This window comes from Podarcis liolepis, assembly GCF_965112155.1.
Source record: "Podarcis liolepis genome assembly, chromosome: 15".
NCBI lineage: Eukaryota > Metazoa > Chordata > Lepidosauria > Squamata > Lacertidae > Podarcis > Podarcis liolepis.
In genome coordinates, this window is record NC_139566.1 from 38,793,168 (window position 1) to 38,814,968 (window position 21,801).

Sequence of the window (21,801 nt, forward strand, 5' to 3'; positions counted from 1 at the left end):
CCTGACAAATCTCCAAAGAATTCTATAAGGGGAAGGCTCTTTATTTTCCCCTCTCCACCCCCGTCCTGAAAGCAGGAAGCTTCCATAAGCAAAGGCTCACAGTTCTTTGCACTTGGCAGAATGAACGCAAGTGGGAGATTTTGGATGAGCAGGAACATTTGGTGCACTGCCTCTCTGATTACTGCCGAATTTGTTTTACTAAACTAATTTCTCCTACGCCATCCAAGCAGATGCTGAGGTTTAAGCCAACAAATCCCTTGCTTGCAATAACACCCCTCCTCCCACCCCTTTGATCCTGCATCTATTCTCAGATGCCTGCTAAGGGCAGATGCACAGTAGGGTTAAACTGGATGTTTTCCAATAAACATTTCCAGAGCACTTGGGAGAGGATAAAGAGTTTCTTGACCCCACCAAAGCTTACTATTCTCATGCCTGCTCACTGACGATCACAGGCTGCAGCTTCATTTTTATTTTTAATGGTCTTCTTTTTTACAGTGACATCGCGATGCAGCCAAATAACATGGCTCCATCGAGATGTCACTGAGGGCATGCAAGGCGAAAAGTGCTTCAGAGTAAAGGCAAGGTCTATCCAAGAAGTATTGCCCTTACTCTAAATTCCCTTGGCGATGAAATTAAAAATTTGAGGAGATATAGATATATAGATATAGATGATATAGATATAGACGCGGGTGGCGCAGTGGGTTAAACCACAGAGCCTAGGACTTGCCGATCAGAAGGTCGGCGGTTCGAATCCCCACGACAGGGTGAGCTCCCGTTGCTCGGTCCCAGATCCTGCCAACTTAGCAGTTCAAAAGCACGTCAAAGTGCAAGTAGATAAATAGGTACCATTCTGGCAGGAAGGTAAACGGTGTTTCCGTGCGCTGCTCTAGTTCGCGAGAAGCGGCTTAGTCATGCTGGCCACATGACCCGGAAGCTGTACGCCGGCTCCCTCGGCCAATAAAGCGAGATGAGCGCTGCAACCCCAGAGTCGGTCACGACTGGACCTAATGGTCAGGAGTCCCTTTACATATGTATGTGTGTGTATATATAACGTTCATAACTGCATATATAAACCACATGTCTGAAACCCCACAGAAAAAGACCCAAAACCATTTTGTCCCTCCCAAATTGACCTCAAATATTTCTCTGCAAGGTCGAAGGAAAATGGAAAAACCTCCCCATTGTCTTTTTGTTCACAAATCCTGTCTTAAGGGTATGTCTGTGTATGAATAGGGTGAGCCTGTGACCTGGCTCAGGAACTAAGTATTTGTCATTACAAAAGACTGGCCAGGCTCCCCAGGGTATCTAATCAAGTAACCATTAACAGGTAACCTGCCAGACAGGAGATAAACAACGCACTCAGATTTCTGTTGTAGACCTCCTTTTCTGTGATGTAGGTATGATGTTTGTGGGGGGTGGTCTTGGGTTACACCCCTTCTGTGATGGATGGATGATGTATGGAAGGGTGGTCTTGAGCTCCAGGGCAGGGAATTTAAAATGTCTATATAAAGGCAGGCACACCTTTGTTCTGGGTCCTCCTCCTTTCCTGCGTGTGAGGGAAGCACCCTGTTGTAACAGTTCAATCAAGATCAAGCTTACAAGCTGCTTTGCTTCTCAATATTTTCTGGTTGCCCTCTGTTATTTTATCTGACTGATGGAGAACCTACAAAGGACTCTATAAGGGCTCTTGTGTTCCCAATAAGGGAATAAGGGCAGATTTTTGTTTATTACAGCGATATCATAACGAAATCCGATTGGCTATAGTGGAAACCAGGTTTGTGAGAGCAGAGCATAAACGGCCGAGGTAGATTTTGGGGGTGGTCTGCTTCTTTTCCTGCTCATGGCACCTGTATTTCTGAGATCTGGAAGGCTTCCCAAATGCTTTTTAATTATTTACTTCATTTTTAAAAAACTTATATACTGCTTGATTGCAGGAAAGACCTCAAAGCGGTTTACAAAAAAAAGATAAAATAATAAAATGATCATGTCAGGGAACTGACATCGGAGCAGAAGGGGGAGGCGAGGCTTCAAGACTCTGCAGGAGAGGGAACGAGTAAGGGTAGAGAGAGAATGTCATCTGGGGAAGAATGTCCAGGTGACACCAGGAAGAAGGGAGAGGGGGAAAGCATCTCGGAGGAGAGGCTCCGAGACTCTGGCAGTGAAGTCAGTGAGGAGGGTGGAGGAGCACCACTAGGCACGCCCACTCTGCGCAGAAGGGTTACGCGCAGAGAGGCGAGGCGAAGGTTGTCCGTTAAGGAATTCTTATGCTGGAGGAAATTTAGGAGACGCCCACTCACGGATTCGTCGAGCGACTGAGCAGCAGCACCCAAGCTGCTCAGTCAGGGAAAGACACAACCGCCCCTAAGCAGTTTGGAACAGCTAGAGGTTTACACACAAGCAACCCCAATTCCCGTGACAGATCAATTTTATTTTAAAATTTTAAAAATTTACAACCATGATTTAAGACATACAGTAGGCTAAGACTGTAGTAACTTAGACTAGAACAAGTTTAAACTCCTACAAACTTTCTAAACATCTAGGAAAGCTGATCTAAATGTGAATGCCTTCAGCAGGTGCCAAAAGTGAAAGCACCTGCCTGATATCAATAGGTAGGGAGTTCCAAAGTGTTTGTGCTGCCACATTAAACAAGGCAGTCAAAAGTGGGCAAATGTGGGGCAATACAATATCGTTGGTGAACTGGTCCCAAGTTGTTAAAGGCTGTGTTTACTAATCGTAGCACCCTGAACTCAGCCCAGTAGCAAATCAGCAGGTCATCTTACACACCTCTGAGCACATATGTTTGTCAGGAAATCTTGCCTAAATCAGGAGAAACTGACCACTCTCCAGGCACCCGGCTTGATCTCCTGTTGACCTCCCTGTCTGCATTCCCGAGCAGGATACAGGCTAGGTCACGATCGGCGATCCTCCTCAAACGTGAGAAGAACACACCACTCTTCCCTGCCCCCAGGCAGGGGAAAGAGATAGACAGAAATGTATTTACATGCCTTTATTTCTGTCTTTGCAGCGTTACAGAGAAACACGTCTGCTCTCTTCAAACTCCAACAGCAGAGAGACAAACTCCACCTCCTGTACTTCCTGTACAGCTCAAATTACACTCTGAGCTAATTCCTGTGCTTTGCACTGTGAATAGACTGTCCCTCTGTTCCCACGGAACAGTCCCAACATTCCCATTATGTTTTGCTTTCATGCTAGCAGCTGCTCGCGGCCGCATTGCTTCTATCTCGTAACAATGTTCTATGGGGTTTTCCCCATGTTATTTGCTTGCTCAAAAGAGTCAGCCCAGGGGTGGGAAAACTTTTACAACCCCAGGTCTTCATTCTCTTATGGGGAACCTTCAGGGGAGCCACATGCCAATGTGAGTGAGACCAGAGGCAAAAGTGGGAGGGGCAATGAATGTGACTCTTACCTTTCTACAGCAGGTTACATTCCAGTCTGGTTTTTTTCTACACAGATGTGTGCGCGTGCACACACACACACACACACACCCCTCCATCAATCAACTGGCTTGCCAGTAGTACATGCAAAAAGGATCTAGGGGTCTTAGTAGACTACAAGCTTAAGTAGACTACAAGCTTAGTAGACTGCCAATCTCCCATTCCCACCACCCTTCTGAGTAATACCCCTCCCCACCTTCTCACTATATAGAAGGATCTGGCAACTTCTGTTTCAGTGTATCTGAAGAAGTGTGCATGCACACGAAAGCTCATACCAAGAACTAACTTAGTTGGTCTTTAAGGAATTTTTTTATTTTGACTATGGCAGACCAACACGGCTACCTATCTGTAACTACAAGCTTCAGATGAGTCAACAGTGTGATGCAGCAGCAAAAGACAAAAAATGCTAACAGGGATTAAGGTTTCCTTCCTTCCTTCCATTTCTGGGGGGGGGGGGCAAGCAACAGAGGCAGCCGTTCCTCCACTTAGCACCTTACCTGAGGCTGCCTTTGTTATGTTTTTCTACCCAATAACACAACTCTGATGGCAGAAAGTGAGCAGAAATTAAAGAACCTCTTAATGAGGGTGAAAGAGGAGACAGCAAAATATGGTCTGAAGCTCAACATAAAAAAAACGAAGATCATGGCTACTGCTCCCATCACCTCCTGGCAAAGAGAAGGGGAAGAAATGGAGGCAGTGAGAGGTTTTACTTTCTTGGGCCCCATGATCACTGCAGATGGTGACAGCAGTCACGAAATTAAAAGTCGCCTGCTTCTTGGGAGAAAAGTGATGACAAACCTAGACAGCATCCTAAAAAGCCAATGCATCACCTTGCTGACAAAGGTCCATATAGTAAAAGCTATGGTTTTCCCAGTAGTGATGTATGGAAGTGAGAGCTGGACCATAAAGAAGGCTGATTGCCGAAGAATGGATGTTTTTGAATTATGGTGCTGGAGGAGACTCTTGAGAGTCCCATTGACTACAAAAAGATCAAACCTATCCATTCTGAAGGAAATCAGCCCTGAGTGCTCACTGGAAGGACAGATCCTGAAGCTGAGGCTCCAGTACTTTGGCCACCTCATGAGAAGAGAAGACTCCCTGGAAAAGACCCTGATGTTGGGAAAGGTTGAGGGCACAAGGAGAAGGGGATGACAGAGGATGAGATGGTTGGACAGTGTTCTCGAAGCTACCAGCATGAGATTGACCAAACTGCGGGAGGCAGTGGAAGACAGGAGTGCCTGGCGTGCTCTGGTCCATGGGGTCATGAAGAGTCGGACAAAACTAAACAACTAAACAACAACAACAACAACAACATTTACCTGTATTTCTTAGTGTCGCAACAAGGATAATGCATGACTGCGACCTCAGATTAAGTAAGTAAATCATTTTTAAACTTACTTCAGAGTGTGCTCTGTTTCATTGCATGAAGGTAGAAAGGGAGCCAGCTGCCTCAAGCAGCTGGAACATAATGAATGAAGGTTTAATATCCTATTCCTATGCTTCATTAATAATGAAGGGATTTAAACACTCCTACTGAGGCTCTCTGTGTGTAAGCCCTCTGGTTTTAAAACAGGCACTAGCCTTTTTTTTTTTCTTTGCTAGTTAATCCACCTGAGGGTGGCATGGAGAAAAGCAGGTGAGAGGCGTAGCCTGGGGTAGGAGCATGACCAAGGGAGTGTTATAAGAGCAAATCAGAAGGTCTGGGGAGCCACATTCAATTCCCCGCCCCCTGGCCCAAGTTTCCTCACCCTTGTTTTAGCTCCAAAAGGGTTTCTGGTGCAATTTACAATGCTCTGAAGACAGTCCCTGCTCTCTGGATTTACAGTCCAAAGGACATGACACAAAAGGAAAAGGAGGGGAAAGAAAAATGGGAAATGCAAGCACCAGTTTATGAAGCTACAATCTTCTCAGGTTGCTGTTTTTAATGATCAAAACATATCTGCCTATGTGTTGAGAAGATGTGTTTAGCAATGTGTGTTTTGAGAGCTAATACATTTAGAATTTCATATTCTGAGAAGAAATGGTTCTATTAACAGGAATTTAAAAGCAGGTTTCCATGTGTGTGGTGCTTTTTTTAAAGAAAACAAAATGTGCTGGTTAATGCAGAAATGGAAGAGAACAAGGGGCAGATCCAACATTCTCTATCCACTAATGCAAAATCCCTTGTGCCAGCAGATGACAGATTTTAAACTGCGCACAGCAAAATAATCCAACACAACAACTGTGTTACTGGTTGCTTGTTGTGCAACTGCTAGTTCATATTGTGCAATCCATCACACAAGACTCTTTGGCAATGTACTTGTTGCACTGGCAGAACACTGTTGTGCAAGGGAAAACACAAGTACAGTGGTGCCCCGCAAGACGAAATTAATTCGTTCCGCAAGTTTTGTCGTCTAGCGAATTTTTCGTCTTGCGAATCACGAAATCCCATAGGAATGCATTGAAAATCAATTAATGCGTTCCTATGGTCAAAAAAAGTCCAAACAAAGCCAAATTTGGTACAACAACAGTTTATTAACTGCTCTTTAAAGTCACACATACTGTAAAGAGCAGTTCAAAAATTGAAGGGAAAATAAATTAACTTTATAAACAAAACATGTATTTGTTTTTAGACAAAGGAAACAAAGTCGCGAGACGTTTTCGTCTTGCGAAGCAAGCCCATAGGGAAATTCATCTTGCAAGGCAAATCGAAAACGGAAAAACCTTTCGTCTAGCGAGTTTTTTGCCTTGCGAGGCATTCGTCTTGCGAGGTACCACTGTATAGCAGTAAATGACTAAGTTAGCGCTACATTGGATGCAAACCAGGACTATCAGAGAACACGTGTAAAACTGAAGTGGACCTGAAACAGAGTGATTTGCTCATCCCTATTCCCAATGTACACCAAAGAATTGATGCTTTTGAATTGTGGTGCTGGAGGAGACTCTTGAGAGTCCCATGGACTGCAAGAAGATCAAACCTATCCATTCTTATGGAAATCAGCCCTGAGTGCTCACTGGAAGGACAGATCCTGAAGCTGAGGCTCCAATACTTTGGCCACCTCATGAGAAGAGAAGACTCCCTGGAAAAGACCCTGGTGTTGGGAAAGATGGAGGGCACAAGGAGAGGGGGATGACAGAGGACGAGATGGTTGGACAGTGTTCTCGAAGCTACCAGCATGAGTTTGAGCAAACTGCGGGAGGCAGTGGAAGACAGGAGTGCCTGGCGTGCTCTGGTCCATGGGGTCACGAAGAGTCGGACACGACTAAATGACTAAACAACAATTTCTACTGTAATGCTTCAATTTTAAAAAGTGAGAGATGAGAAACCCAGGAAATTCAGAACTCCACAATATGGAGAGAATTTCCTTGATGAGAATTGCAAAAGGATCTGCAGCTGGCATTTGAATTTTCTCTTTGACAACAAGCTGATGCGCCTTCTGAACATAGCATGCTTAACAATCTGTACATGATAGGTGGGTGCAGAAATATAGAGCATTCACTCAGAGAGAGAAAGAGAGAGAGTGGTGTGTGTGCGTGTTATAATGTTTTGCCTTATAAAATAGCACGGCTATGTGATCCAGTGGTCTAAAGTGGCCCAAATAAAAACAAGGAAGATAAGACTTTGGAATTAGAAATAAAGGCATCAGAAGGAGAGGTGGAAAAGAACAGGCAGCAAGGATGACCAGAAAACATAAGCAACCATTAATAAACATATAAACGGATGTCACTCACCTGTCGCTTCCCCAGACCACAGCCTAGCTATTAATTATTCCAATCACAATGATGATATAGCTACATAATTGCTGTAATTGGTTCTTGATTCAGCTCCTAAATGTATGTGTGTGTGCTTAAGAGATAATGCATGTTTTAAAATATTTTCTAAACGATCCACAATTACACTGATAATTTGCCTTTGATCATTCATGTTTTTGTTCCTAGAGTGTTACTCCCACTTCTTTTCTTTTCCAGATTGGGAAGCTTTGACAAGCATAATTCTTACCTCCCCAGAACAATGCCACCGAGGCAGCCTTTGTCTTGCGGAGGGGAAGGAATGGATGCAAATGAGGTTCAGTGTCAAGGGGGGGGGCGGCTTTTAAAAATAATAATAATGATGGGGAGAAGAAGGGATGTCAGAGAATTCTAACAGAAACAGGAGCAGAAATTGCTGGTGTCTGCTTATTCATCCATTCTTTGGGACACAAATGAATCAAGTGAATTAGTATCCTCTACAATTGTTTTTGTTTTTAGTCCGCAAATGATACCTGTATGTTTCTGCTCCAAGCTGCATACAGTTTTGCTCAGTTTGCTCTAAGATTACATCCACAAGCTCCTTTAATACCCTTGGATGCAGATCACCAGGCCCTGGAAATTTGAATTCATTTTGAGAAGTGTTCACTGAGAACCAGTGTGGTGTAGTGGTTAAGAGCAGTAGACTCGTAATCTGGGGAACCGGGTTCGTGTCTCCGCTCCTCCACATGCAGCTGCTGGGTGACCTTGGGCTAGTCACACTTCTCTGAAGTCTCTCAGCCTCACTCACCTCACAGAGTGTTTGTTGTGGGGGAGGAAGGGAAAGGAGAATGTTAGCCGCTTTGAGACTCCTTTGGGTAGTGATAAAGCGGGATATCAAATCCAAACTCCTCCTCTTCTTCTATCTTGGGCTGCAGCTCCCTCCTTGCATCACTTACAGTGGTACCTTGTATTATGACTGGGATCCATTCCGGAGCCCTGGCTGCTAGCCAAAAAGGATTCAGGGCAAAGCGCCGCGTCTGCGTACACGCGTGGAGCGGTTTGTGTTTCTACGCATGCACAACTGGCAAACCCGGAAGTAACCTGTTCTGGTACTTCCGGGTTTGCTGTGGATGTTCGCCGGAACGGACGCTAGACGAGGCGGATGTTCACGGAGATATTACTGTATTCTGTTATCACTAGTTTGGGTGCTGCTGTTCTTTTGGGTGAAGACAGAGGCAAAGTAAGTGTTGAGAAGTTCCACCTTCTCTCTGCATTTGTGTGCATTTTGAATGCCAACTCTTTAGAAAGACCCCTTTTCACCCATTTTAGTTTAAAGGAAGGAGAAAAAATATAAACAGAAAGAGCCCTGCTGGGCCAGGGCAAAGGTCTACCCTGTTCTCAACAGTGATCAAAGGAGATGCCTATAGGAAGCCTGCCAAAATAAATAAATAATTGCTTACCCCATCCAATTCCGTAGTAGTATAAATGCTTGCTTTCTTCAGATCCAAACACTTTGATCACCATACTGTAGAGATGAAATCCTTCCACTAGCATCCATGCAAAAGCACTCAAGAAGAAGAAATGGAGGAGAACGGCGAGGATTTTGCAGGGCACCTAAAAAGTGGAAGCAAGCATATAAATATCAAAATGCACAGAAATGTCAAAACTGTTGGTGCAAAAAGCCAAAAAGAAAACTATATAGGAAGGAGAATTCCTGAATGCCAAGATCCAAATTTGGGGCACGTATTTTTTGGTGAGAGAACCCCACAGAGATTTAAGGTTACAAGCTATGCAACGAAGTAAAACATGAAAATACGAACTGTCCATCCGAATGCCCATCCGAATGAGATTCAAAATTTCCTTCTTCCCCCAGCAGAGGAAAAGAACACACATGTGGTAAGTTGAAAAATGAATTACTTAAAAACTCTTCAAAAGTCAGGTACATGTGCTTCAGAAAAGTCGCAGGGGCAGTAAAACTTAGTTACAAAGTACTAAAATTTCCTAGGTTATTTATATAGGGACTCAAGAGTGGCTGGAGAGAGCCATATGGTTGAGCTGAAGCAATCAGCTCAAACATTTTCACATGATGAGCTTCTCAAAAAGACTGGGGTGGGAATAATAGGCTGGATTACCTATTTCCTCCCAAAATAAGGGAAGTGACACAGCTAAGCCTGACAGGACAGCTTACTTTATGGTGTTAACCCTTTCATCCATTAATTAGACTTAAGCATGTTGGTTTTATTGGGAATAGTGATCCCACAAAACCATCCAATGCATAATTTCCAATAGTATTTATTACAATACACATACCAAATGCCCGAACTGTGTCACATACATTTTCTCAGCAATTCCTCCAGCTCCCATGTTTTCATCCTCATATTATAGGTGCAAAGACTGAAGCTCATACTATCTTGCTTAAGGACTGTATCCTGTCCGGAAAGTTTATTACTGCTCTTAGGTATAAACTAAGGCTGAGGTTAAAGAGCAGCCTCTTGGAGGCTGCAAAGGTAACAGGGGTGGATATGAAGCTGCCATATACCATCAGACAATACGTCTATCTAGCTCAGGACTGCCTACACTGGCTGGCAGCAGCTCTCCAGGCTTTCAGAGAGCGGTCTGTCCCAGCCCTAGTTGGAGATGGCAGGGACTGAACCAGGGACTTTCTGCATGCAAAGCAGATGTTGTGCCACTGAGCTATGGATGAATCTGTCAATTCTCATCCCCCCCCCCCCAATTCTCATTTCCCCTCATTTTAAATTCAGTTCTCCACATTTCCACAACAGTTTCCATTTGTGAATATCTCCTAAGAGAAATGTATTTTTTTAATGTATTTTTAACTAAAATACACATTTTTGGAAGCAATTTTCCCTGGTGTATGCATTTTTGTATACAGTACTGTTTGATTTGGCGTTGCAAAATTCAGAGAAGTGTGGATTTTGAGGATTAGATGTATTTTGGTTCACACACTGGTTCAAGCTGAATGAATTAGGTAGTTTGCCATTAAAATGGAAACAAAATAAAATTTGTTTCTCCCTAAATGCTGTGTATATGTACCCCTTTGTAGGTGCTCTGTGGAAGGTCTTACGAAACTGGGGAAAGGTTCCTCACTGAACTGGGGAGCATCCCAGCATTGCCTAAGGACCACAGTGGTGCATCTTTTTCTTCCCACTCTCGAATACATCCTTTCAACTTAGCACAGGAAGCTAGACAAATGTCCCGATGTTGCCTGAGCAACTAAACAGCTCTTTCTCTCTTACAACAGATTCCAGTTTTCTAGGCAACACTGGAATTCTTGTTCTCACTTCCCATAATGCTCCAGAAGTGCCAGAACCTAGGTATGCAACCCTGAGTTGCCTGGGAAAGTGGGCAATACTTGCCCCTTTGCAGACGCTCGCTCCCTGGAAGAGGGCGAGCGTTGCCTTGTTACCTAGACAACACTGGAATGCTTCCTCTCTTTCTGCAAGACTGGGACTTAGGCAAGGATCCCAAAGTTGCCTAAGCAACTGAGTGGCTATCTCCTTTGGCTGCAACATACCGCCAGAGTCCTTTCCACAATGAGACAGAAATCTTCAGAGTAGTGGATCGTTGTGGATGCAGATAAAAATAAGCATTTGAAGCATTCAACAGAACTTCATGAAGTGTTTATTTGAGGTGGTGGACAGATCCTAATTTGAACTGTATTAGTTATCCCAGACTGGACAAATGGGCAAACATACACATCAGTCCAAAATGGATATATTGATGGAGGAAAAAGAAAGTGTTCGTTCAGAAACATCCTAAGAGCCTTTCTCTGCATTGGTTTCATTTCAATATTTTTGTCCCACTTTCCTGGCAATTGTATCTCAAAGTGTCTCACATCAATAAAAGGGAGAGCATGAGTGAGTGAGAAATGAGCGAATGAGAAAGAGAGGTCCTGCCATCACATTTATAAATGAAAAGGAAAAGATACACAAAGGAAAGAGAGAAGAGGAAGAGAAGGAGAAGGAAGATCTGTTCTTCAAGGTCAGAAGAAAAGAGTGAACTTCAGGAATTTATATCCAGCTTCAGGAATGATTCATCTGCTGTTGCTGGTGTTCTTGGTTGAATAGTAGCTAGAGACTCTTGTTCCTTGGGCTGCTGGATGGTGCTAAACTTGCTTACCTCTGTAGTCCCAGGGCCTCTGGTACTTAGAACTGTGTATTTCTTTCATGCAGGGAGGCAGCAGGAACCCCCCCATACACACAGAGGTGTTCCCTCTCTGGTCTGATGGTTGAGGTCAGTTTGGTCTCCCAGATACCATAAGGCTCTTCCTGAAAGGTTGGCACAGTGCAGGAGATTCCAGCTGCTTTGAAAAAGGTGACAGTGTGGCCACTCCTAAAGAAACCGCTCCTTCGTTGGAGGTTCTTAAACAGAGACATCACCTTGCCGTCAAAGGTCCGTATAGTTAAAGCTATGGTTTTCCCAGTAGTGATGTAGGGAAGTGAGAGCTGGACCATAGAGAAGGCAGATTGCTGAAGAACTGATGCTTTTGAATTATGATGCTGGAGGAGACTCTTGAGAGTCCCATGGACTGCAAGAAGATCAAACCTCTCCATTCTTAAGGAAATCAGCCCTGAGTGCTCACTGGAAGGACAGATTGTGAAGCTGAGGCTCCAATACTTTGGCCACCTCCTGAGAAGAGAAGACTCCCTGGAAAAGACCCAGATGCTGGGAAAGATTGAGGGCACAAGGAGAAGGGGAAGACAGAGGATGAGATGGTTGGACAGTGTTCTCGAAGCTACTAACATGAGTTTGACCAAACTGCGGGAGGCAGTGGAAGACAGAAGTGCCTGATGTGCTCTGGTCCATGGGGTCACAAAGAGTCAGACACAACTAAACAACGACAACAACAAAAGTTTGGATGGCCATCTGTCAGGGATTCTTAAGCTGTGATTCCTACATTGTGGAGAGTTGGATTAGATGACCCTCCGGCTCCCTTCCAGCTGTGCAGTTCTATGATATTATAATTCCACCTCAAAGAGATCATTACAGCTTTTCTGCCCAAGCTCCCCTTTTCCTGCATGCCGGTCCAGCTTGGTCAAAACAGCCAAGCTTAAAAAGTGGGTTGTGTACTCCTACGCCCTCCTCATGTAGGCATGTGTGGTGTGTTTGTTTCCCTCTTGTGCTCATTGCATTCCCTTCTCGAGTGGGTTTTCTGACTGTAACTTGTTTCCGAGTGACTGCTGGAGCTCTTCCTTCAAGAGACCATTGTGGTGGGATTGAATCAAGGATTTCTCTGCAGTCCACCTTGCCTGGCTTTCTGTTCAAATGGGTTGCAGACACAGCTTCCCCACTGCATTGAGAATGGTTGTTTTGCTTTGCTGGGGCAAAAGACAAAAGAATGCATTTTCCTCAGAAAAATGATTCATGTTATTATAATCCATGAAAGCCAGAGGTTTTCTCCCTTTGTGTGTAGTTTTGTTTTGAATTCATCAAAAGGGAAAACAAAAGAATAACAAATCTTATTCTTCAGCAAGATGATGTCACCATCAACACCTCCCTGTTCCTCAAATAAAACACAGGGTACAATTCTCCTTGACCTCAATTACTTTAAAATGCAGGCAGGGGTGGAGAGAAGAGTTATTCCATTTTACAGAAAGCAGAATGCATTCAGCACCTTCTCTGAGATCTACAAGGTCTCCACAGGCAGGAATTTTTGTAAAGGTGTTCAGAATTGAACCAGGAAGTCCCTGGGGGTGGAAGTACCTCAGACAGTGTGAACCTGCCACTCAACACCTGTGACAATCAGGCCTGTGGTCAGAATGCAGCACCCACAGGCAGCTGAAGGGGCTCCGGGCCCCTGCAAGCTCACCCTTGATGCTTGCCCTTGGTGAGCACAGAGAAGAAATTTGTTTAATACACATTTTACAGTGAACGGGCCTAATTCTCTTGTGTGGATTGGAAAGCATCTATCAATCAGATGGCACAATCCTCTGAATTTTGCTACGCAGTTCCACAGAAATGTATATTTTATTGGGAGAAGACATTCAAAAATGCGTATTTTATGTGAAAGTACAAAGATGTGTGTTTTAGCAGAATATGTATACAAAATGCACATAACATGAGTATAATTTAATTGCAATGTTTTGTGCGGTTTTTCAATCCACCCAAAAGCGAATGGACCTCTGGGAGCACGTCATAATGACACAGGACAAAAATAGGCTGATCTGTCCATCCTCGGTCCTTTCCCTTTAAAAAAGAATGGTGCAGTGGTCAGCACCAAACGACCGGATCTGAGAGAGACCCTTGCAGCCCCACTGATTTTTTTGAGGAAAATGTCCTCAAGTCAGGAGAAGAGTTGGAAATCAAAATGGCAGCTTATAACACTGATCAGAGCACTTTTGCTAGAGTTCCCTGATGCCGCAAGGTGGGGTCACCAGAACTCAACATGAAAGGGGCTTACCAGCAGGCACTTTGCTGGGGGGGGGGGTCTCCTCAACTTTGGAGGCTGACGTCCATTAAGACTGGTAGGGCTGAAAGCAGAAAGTCCACCACATGGCAGATGCAGAGCAAATGACAAGCGGAGCCAACTAATTCTCGTTTTGTCCTGCTGCTGCTGCCTGCTGAGTTTTAGAAGGAGAAACAGTGAGAGACTAAGGATTAGGAAGATGGCAGGCTGCATGATCCCTCACCCTGGACTGGTTGTACCTGAGAAGGTAAGCAGGTGGGGGTTGGCCAAGAGTAGACCAAGGTTGGTGTCTCAGTGCCCCATTTTCCTTAATGGACCAGCTTCCATTGCCTGGAGTCAGTCTATAGGCTCAGAAAAACGAGGAATTGGCCAAGTCTGGTATTAATATGAAATTCAAGAAAGAATGTGATTTTCTGGTCTTGCCTGACCAATAGAGCAGTCAACTCTGCCTGTTGCAAGCGGTGTTCAAAACTCCCATCGTTCTAGGCGCATTTTGCGACAGGGAATTTCATTAGTGCGAGCAGTTTCGGAGCTCTGGGCGCAGTACTGCGCCTAAGAGTTCAGATTAAAACTGCAGAGTGGAAGGAAAGGAGGACCTTTTTCTGCCTCCCCACTTCCAGTTACTCTCTGAAGACTGGAGAAGAGACCCTCTTCAGATAATTAGGGGGGTGGGTAGGGAAAAGACTAGACCACGTCAAAAAGGAACATAATAGTTTAGCTGCAGTTCATTCATTTTCAGCTTTGTATTCTGGTTATTAAAAAGCGTGCCTAGACATTCCGTTGTTGCGCCCATAACCTAGGTTTAAGGTGCCATTTAGCACCTAGCTTTCATATCTCAGTTTCTAACACTGGTCGCAAGCACTGCATGTCAGACCCAGCAGAAAAGTTGGAGGAAAACCCTTCAGGCAAGGCTGAAGCCCTTGTTGAAATTAGGCTTTAAAAAAACAAAAAAAAAACAATGGCTGCATTTCTAAGAGTTTGGAGCCCAGACTCCCACCAGTTCCTCCAAGCAGAAATCCAAAAGGAAAGCAAGCACACTTTACCCTAATATATGCATTTTTGAATACATCATTTGGTTGGGAAAGTGCATTACAAAATTCAGAGGAGAGCAAATCTCAAAGGATGACTCTGTGTTGGTTCATATATTGGAACTGGAAGTGTGAATTAGGTAGGTTTGCCTTTAAATGTGAAGTGAATTGAATTCCCACCCCCAATTCCTAAATTTGAGCCCAGTTCTGGACCAAATCTGCCTCTGTAGAACCCCTGATGACTTCAGTGAGGGCACAGTGGGGTCTTCTCCCTCCTCCAACCACCCAATGAATGGTGAGCATTCCAAGCCTCTCCCACCCACCCAGCTATGTACCTCCCCCCCGCCCCAGTTTCTATGTTTCCCAGCACTGGGGTTGCTAGATTTACAGTTTCACCCCTAGGGTTTGGAAGGTGAGGGAGAAAGACTGCAAGGAGGAAAGTATGAGTCTTGGTGAGATGTGGGAAGGTAACAGAAATGAAGCATTTTAATTCTTCAACTTGAGTTAAAATCCAAGCCAAAGAAGAACTTCTGGCATATTAATTCCTTGCCACCAAGATTTATATTTTCAAGCAAGGGAAGCATTTGGCAATATGTGCAGAATTACCCTTACTCTACAAAGCCTGCGCTGAATTCCCTAGAAACAAGGAGTAAAACAGCACCATCCCCTGTGGGCGGTAGCCATGTGAACCCACTTCTTCTGTACTGGAACTGCGGTTTCAAATCATGAGTGAAAACTTGACGAATCGGGCTTCCAATGCTGGCTACACAGAGATCTCAGTGGGAGTTGCAATTTGAGAGAGCGAGATGAAGGTTATTTGGTTTTGCTTTTTGCTTTACTGCAAAAGCACAACAGGTTTGAAGCTGTGTTAGAGGAGTGGAGTGCTAGCAACAATCCAATATACAGGCTGCAGAACTGGAAAGCGATGCTGGTTTCTGCCACCAATGTGTGGTGTGTGTTTTTACTGCCAGCTGGTCACTTCCCTAACAAACTCTCAGTTTTCTTTGCTCATCTACAAAACCTTTTGAACATGTTTTGTGAACAGCAAGGTGTGAGAACTGGTTGTTGTCTCCACACACCGCCTTCCTATTTTCAAAATCCATTTGGAATCTGTTTCTGCTATGTGAAGCCTATCTGCTTCCTGGCACCCTCGAAGGGCAAGCGCAGAGACCCTCTGGCCAAGGCAGAAGCAAATGTTTTGTTCTTCTTTTGGGGGATTTTTCTTTTCTTTTCTGCAGCACCAGCTTGTGAAGCAACTTGAATCACCAACCTGCTTATTGTTTGGGGGGAAACGGTCATTTGGTAGATTCGCCTTTACATGTGAACAGAATGAAATTTCACCCCTAGTCCCAATTCTGGCTCTAGGGTTCTCTAAATCTACTGCCCATCAGTGCTTTGGGTGACCCAGATTTCTAGAGTTTGGAGAGCATGAGAAAACCTTCTCTCTATTTGTTTGCTCCACACTATGCATAATTTTACGACTATATCAAGTCTCTCCTCCCTCCACCCAGACACAGTTGCCACCTTTCAAAACTCAACACTTTTCAACTGGAATGGTGTTTACACTGTGTGTGTGTGTATGTGTGTGTGTACACAGAAATGAAGACAGCAACCATGACAATAAGAAATTCTCCCCCGCTCATTCAAATCAGATCTTGCTCCCTACACTCATGTTATTTTCCTCCAGCTTCAATTACGCCTCTGGAGTTATACACAGTGTCTTGCTGATTTATTGAAGATGGTTTCATTGTATATTCCCTTGCCTTGCCTTGTTTTTTGGTTGTTGTTTTTTTGTATTTTCTGGTTCTATCTTTCTCTGCTCAGCTTCACTCTCTCCAAGTTTTGATTGCCCTTCTAAAAAGTAAATCCTTCTGTTTTCTCGCGTTTACCACCACACAATATACCGTAATTTTTGCTCTATAAGACTCACTTTTCCCCTCCTAAAAAGTAAGCAAATGCAGGCTGCGCAGCTATCCCAGAAGCCAGAACAGCAAGAGGGATTGCTGCTTTCACTGCGCAGCGATCCCTCTTGCTGTTCTGGCTTCTGAGATTCAGAATATTTTTTTTCTTGTTTTCCTCCTCCAAAAACTAGGTGCGTCTTGTGGTCTGGTGCGTCTTATAGAGTGAAAAATACAGTGCCCTTATCTGCCTCCTGCAGAGATGTTGCTTAGGATCTCCGCCCAATTGCAACGTGGGAGAGGGAGAGAAGGGAATGTTTCTCATTTTGCACACCTGCATACACTTCTAGCTTGTAGCAGACCCTATGCAGCAAATGGAAAGACATCTCTGGGGTCTGAACATCCAGCAGAACCTGGACCCGGCCATCTTTCTTGCCTTCAGAACTATCCAGGATTGTGTGCACCTGCGCCTTCCTTCACCTTTGTCTTGCCCTTGACCTCTCTCTTGCACCATTCTCAAGATCCTGCCCCACATAAGAACATAAAAAGAACCTGCTCTATCAGGCCAATGACACATCTTGTCCAGCATCCTGTTCTCACAGTAGCTAACCAAATGCCTGTGCAAAACCCACAAGCAGGATCTATGTGTTGGGAATCAAGCCTTTATCAGGAGAAACTGGCCACTCTCCAGGCACCCGGCTTGATCTCCTGTTGACCTCCCTGTCTGCATTCCCCGGCAGGATACAGGCTAGGTTGCGATAGGCGATCCTTCTCGGCATGAGAAGAACACCCCCCCCTTTCCTGCCCCCCCCCCGGCAGGGGAAAGAGATAGACAGAAACGTATTTACATGCCTTTATTTCTGTCTTTGCAGCGTTACAAAAATCATGACTGCTCTCTTCAAGCTCCAGCAGCCGAGAGACAAACTCCTCCTGTACTTCCTGTACAGCTCATATTACACTCTGAGCTAATTCCGGTGCCCTCTGCACTGTGAATTGACTGTCCCTCTGTTTCCCACGGAACAGTCCCAACATTCCCATTATGTTTTGCTTTCAAGCTACCAGCTCGCGGCCGCATTGCTTCTACATTGTAACACTATGCACAAGAGCAACTGGGTGTCAGGGACTGGACTGAAGAGGATGAGGGGGAGGAGCAGGAATGGTGGAAATCACCACCACCTCCTTCTCCTGTAGCTTCCAGAGAGGAGAGAGACAGTCTCGAATTACAGCTGGGCCTTGAGCAAGAGAGCAGCTCTGAGACAGGAGAACAGCAGAGTTATCTGTTGTTAGGAGAAGGAGAAGGGGAGGCAGAGCAGCTAGCTGAGGTCCAGCGCCGAGGGCCTTCTGGCGGTTCCCTCACTCCAAGAAGCCAAGTTACAGGGAACCAGGCAGAGGGTCTTCTCGGTAGTGGCGCTTGCCCTGTGAAACGCCCTCCTACCAGATGTCAAAGAGATAAACAACTGCCTGATATTTAGAAGACATCTGAAGGGAGCCCTGTTCAGGGAAGTTTTTAATGTGTGACATTTTAATGCATTCTTAATCTTTGTTGGAAGCCACCCAGAGTAGCTGGGGAAACCCAGCCAGATGGGCGGGGTACAAATAATAAATTATTATTATTATTATAGCTGACACATCATTGGACAGCATAACCAGCCCCCTTTCTCCCCAAACATGGTGTTTGTTAAGGGTGCAAGAGCAAAGAGTGCAAAGACAATTGTCCACAGTCAGATGCCGTAGAAGCAAATGCTGTTGCTAGAAGGGGAAGGGGAAGGAGTTCAGTGCGAGCAACTCCATTATGGGGAATGACCAGAATCCTTTATCTTTACTCTGATGGCTGAATAAATCATGCATAAGAACTTTCTTGTTTCCTCCCTGCCTCTTGATGCCAGTGGGGGGTGGGGAGAGAGAGAATTTCTCAAGCCTGACACTGGGATTCAGAAGCATGAACAACCTCCATCAATGGAGGTAGAGCGTAGCCATCATGGCTAGCAGCCCTTGATGACCTTCTCCTCCATGAATTTGTCTAATCTTCTTTTAAAGCCATCCGTGTTGGTGGCCATCACTGCTTCCTGCAGGAGCAGAATGGGGGACAAGGCTGAGACTTCATATGGAACTGTCTCATGAAAAGCTCCTTGGGACTATATTTCCTGTCTGACATGTCTATTTTTCTGCCGGCTATATTTGGATGAAGAGATCCAGGTCCCATCAAATGCTGTGAGATTCTCATATGAAGCCCCATGATTATGATTATTAATAGTATTAATTACTGACTTAAGCAGCAGCCCACGGCCTACTTGTGATTAACGCATGACTTTATTGTCTGATACATGCTGCCCAGAATGGAAGTGCACACACCTGTCATGTTCTATTTGTCATGATGACTGTAGAACTAATGTGAAATGGGGGGAAGGGGGACAAAACTCTTTTTTGAAATGGCAGAAGTACTATGGTGCCACATCCTCGTTGCTGTGGTAGCCACTGTGGCAAATCAGCTTTTAAAAATGTACAGTTGCTATCTTTTAAATATTGGCTGTGTTTAGGGATGTCAGATAGTTCTATGGGAAACAGAAATGGGAGTGGAAACGGCCAATGTTTGCTTTATTCACCTCAGGTCCAGAATGGAAATCAACCCAGTATACAATACAATACAATCAGTATTCACTGTCGCTGTTGCTTTCAGTCCACAAACGATACTTTACTGACTACATTCCCCACCACTTGATTTGCATTCCCTTTGCACTGAAATGAATGGGGCAAAATAACATAATGACAACGTAATTGCAAACTTAATTGTATATATAGGTTTTATAAGAAACACGTTTGCTTGCCAATTCCCACCCATTGTAAACTTACCGTCCCAGGATTGAATTGGAAGCTTATAAGCAGTAGGATCTGAGCCACTAAGATGGCAAATGACAGGTTGGCGTGGATGTGGTAGCGTTGGTTACATATGGTGCTGACAGAGCTGTGGGAAGGGAAGGAGTCGATTAGTAATCTGAGATGAAATGGCTTGTTAACAATGCAACTGAAAGGAATTTGTTTCCTAAATTTACCCGTCTTTCAGGATTAAGCCGTGTCGGATGAGATTTCCCAGTGAAATCAACCCAAAGGACTGGATAGTACGTTATGGTTTCAATCGTATGCACATGTTCTTGGGAATAATCCCCAAGTGAATGAAGTCAGACTTGTTCCTGAATATATACAAATAGGATTGCTATCTGAGTGACATCTCTATCTTCCACCATATGGATTTGCTATGGCATGATTCTATCAACACAGGCAGAAGATTAAAGCATAAGCAGTGGAGGCTGGTTCATTGCAGAGAATGGGCCCCACCAGTCTCATTCTGCCCTCAGCCAGCCCCCACCTGCCTGCCTTCCTACTCACATCCAGCCCAAAGGGTGAAGCGGGATTTCTGCTTCCTCTTCCTTAGTCTCTGTGTTGCCCCTTGTAGAAAGTGGAGAAGAGGAAGGGGACAAAACTAGAATTGGATGGCTCTGCCACCTACTGTTGATTCCCCTGCTTTCTGACCTACCAATAGCAATGGTCACCAGCCACTGCTGGTTATAACCTGAAGTGGGTTGAAAAGTAAGGATGACAGAGGCAGCTCAACATCATGTATCACACAAATGCGGCTAAAAATTAAGCCAGCTCCTTGTGAAACTATGGAGAACTACTGATCTATATTTCATCTTTTCACAATTTGACCCACATAATGAAAGCTTTTTTAAAAAAACAATGGTGCTTTGGGTGCACAGACAAGCTCCAACAGTAATTTCAGGAGGCAAAGCAGCACTGGACAGCCATGAAAACTGTCCATTAATAGATGTTACATAAATTGAATATGTAGCCTACCAGAAGGCAACTGCGGGAATGTTCTAAGGAAAGAACTGGATGCTTGCTGTCATCAGACAGAGCAGGACCTAATCATCTGCTACATTCCACAGATCTGACCTTGCAGCAGTTCCACAGCAGAGTGTGACATGCCTCTCTCACAGCCTAATGAGACCTACCCCTCTAGCTACAAAATTATTTTTTAATTGGGATGGTACCATGTCAAAGCAAATGCTACTTAGGTCTCAGAATGTCAACTCCCGTTGCACCAACTAATTTTTAAGTCACTTAGTGGACAGTAGCTACCTACAGACACCGTTGCAGTTTCAGGTGTTCAACAAAGTAGAATAAAAAATTCAACACCTAATCTGTTCCCTTACCACAATCTGCCTCTGGATTCAACAAAAGCAATCAATACGGCATGAAAAGCAGCAATGAAATACCAACTATATATGAGTAGTTGTACCAAGATTTCTTTGTGTGTGTGTGTGTTCATGTTTATTATATTTATATTTTTGTTATGTTCATTATATATGAGGAGTATGGATGGGGATGGGTAGGACCTCTGGTGGATGGATCAAACCTATCCATTCTGAAGGAAATCAGCCCTGAGTGCTCACTGGAAGGACAGATCCTGAAGCTGAGGCTCCAATACTTTGGCCACCTCGTGAGAAGAGAAGACTCCCTGGAAAAGACCCTGATGTTGGGAAAGACTGAGGGCACAAGGAGAAGGGGACGACAGAGGACGAGATGGTTGGACAGTGTTCTCGAAGCTACAAACATGAGTCTGACCAAACTGCAGGAGGCGGTGGAAGACAGGAGTGCCTGGTGTGCTCTGGTCCATGGGGTCACGAAGAGTCAGACACAACTAAACGACTAAACAACAACAGGACCTCTGGTGTGGGGCACTCCATGTTCCTTCTGGGGTAGTTTGTTCATCTTTGGTCCTCACCCTGCACTCAGCTCTCACCTGTGGCTCCTGGAAGCTGTCAGCGTGCAATAGCAGCCACACCCTGGGAAACAGTTTCAACTGAGTTAGGGACTTCCCTGCATGCAAAGACAGACTCTGGTGGATTGAGTGGACGAGGCCAAGGGTGGGTCCAATGATCAAGAAGGCGGGTTCTGCACGTGCTGTAGAGGGAAGTGAGGGGCAGATGGGGCTGGTCCACCTGGGAAGGTAGTCCACCTAGGAGAAGGAAGTCTCTGATCCTAAGCCTCCTCTACATTGCAGGATAACTTCAGGAGAAGAAAGGGCTAAGGAGTAAATCCTACACAAATCTGGGGTGGAGTCCCTAAGACAGTTGGATGTTGTCTTGTATGCCTCCTTCCGGCAACTCCCACAGCCAAGCTGGTGTTCTGCTTTCCTTTGCGAAGCATCAGTGAGGTCAAGAGGAGATCTTGTCATCTGGACAGCTCAGAACCTCCATACAGGACCACCCAGTCTTGCTTCTTAA

The 21,801-nt window shown here is 44.8% G+C and overlaps 1 protein-coding gene across 3 annotated transcripts in view; it reads right to left on the reverse strand.

Annotated features, from left to right (window-relative positions):
• The window catches only part of ADGRD1 (adhesion G protein-coupled receptor D1), a 283,150-nt gene that overhangs the window by 79,974 nt on the left and 181,375 nt on the right, over positions 1-21,801 (reverse strand). For all 3 annotated transcript variants that reach the window (XM_083476427.1, XM_083476426.1, XM_083476428.1), the window contains 2 exons: positions 19,367-19,478; positions 8,624-8,777 (listed from right to left, as the gene is read on the reverse strand). In XM_083476427.1, the coding sequence (XP_083332553.1) occupies positions 8,624-8,777; positions 19,367-19,478 (266 nt within the window). The remainder of the gene's footprint in view (positions 1-8,623; positions 8,778-19,366; positions 19,479-21,801) is intronic.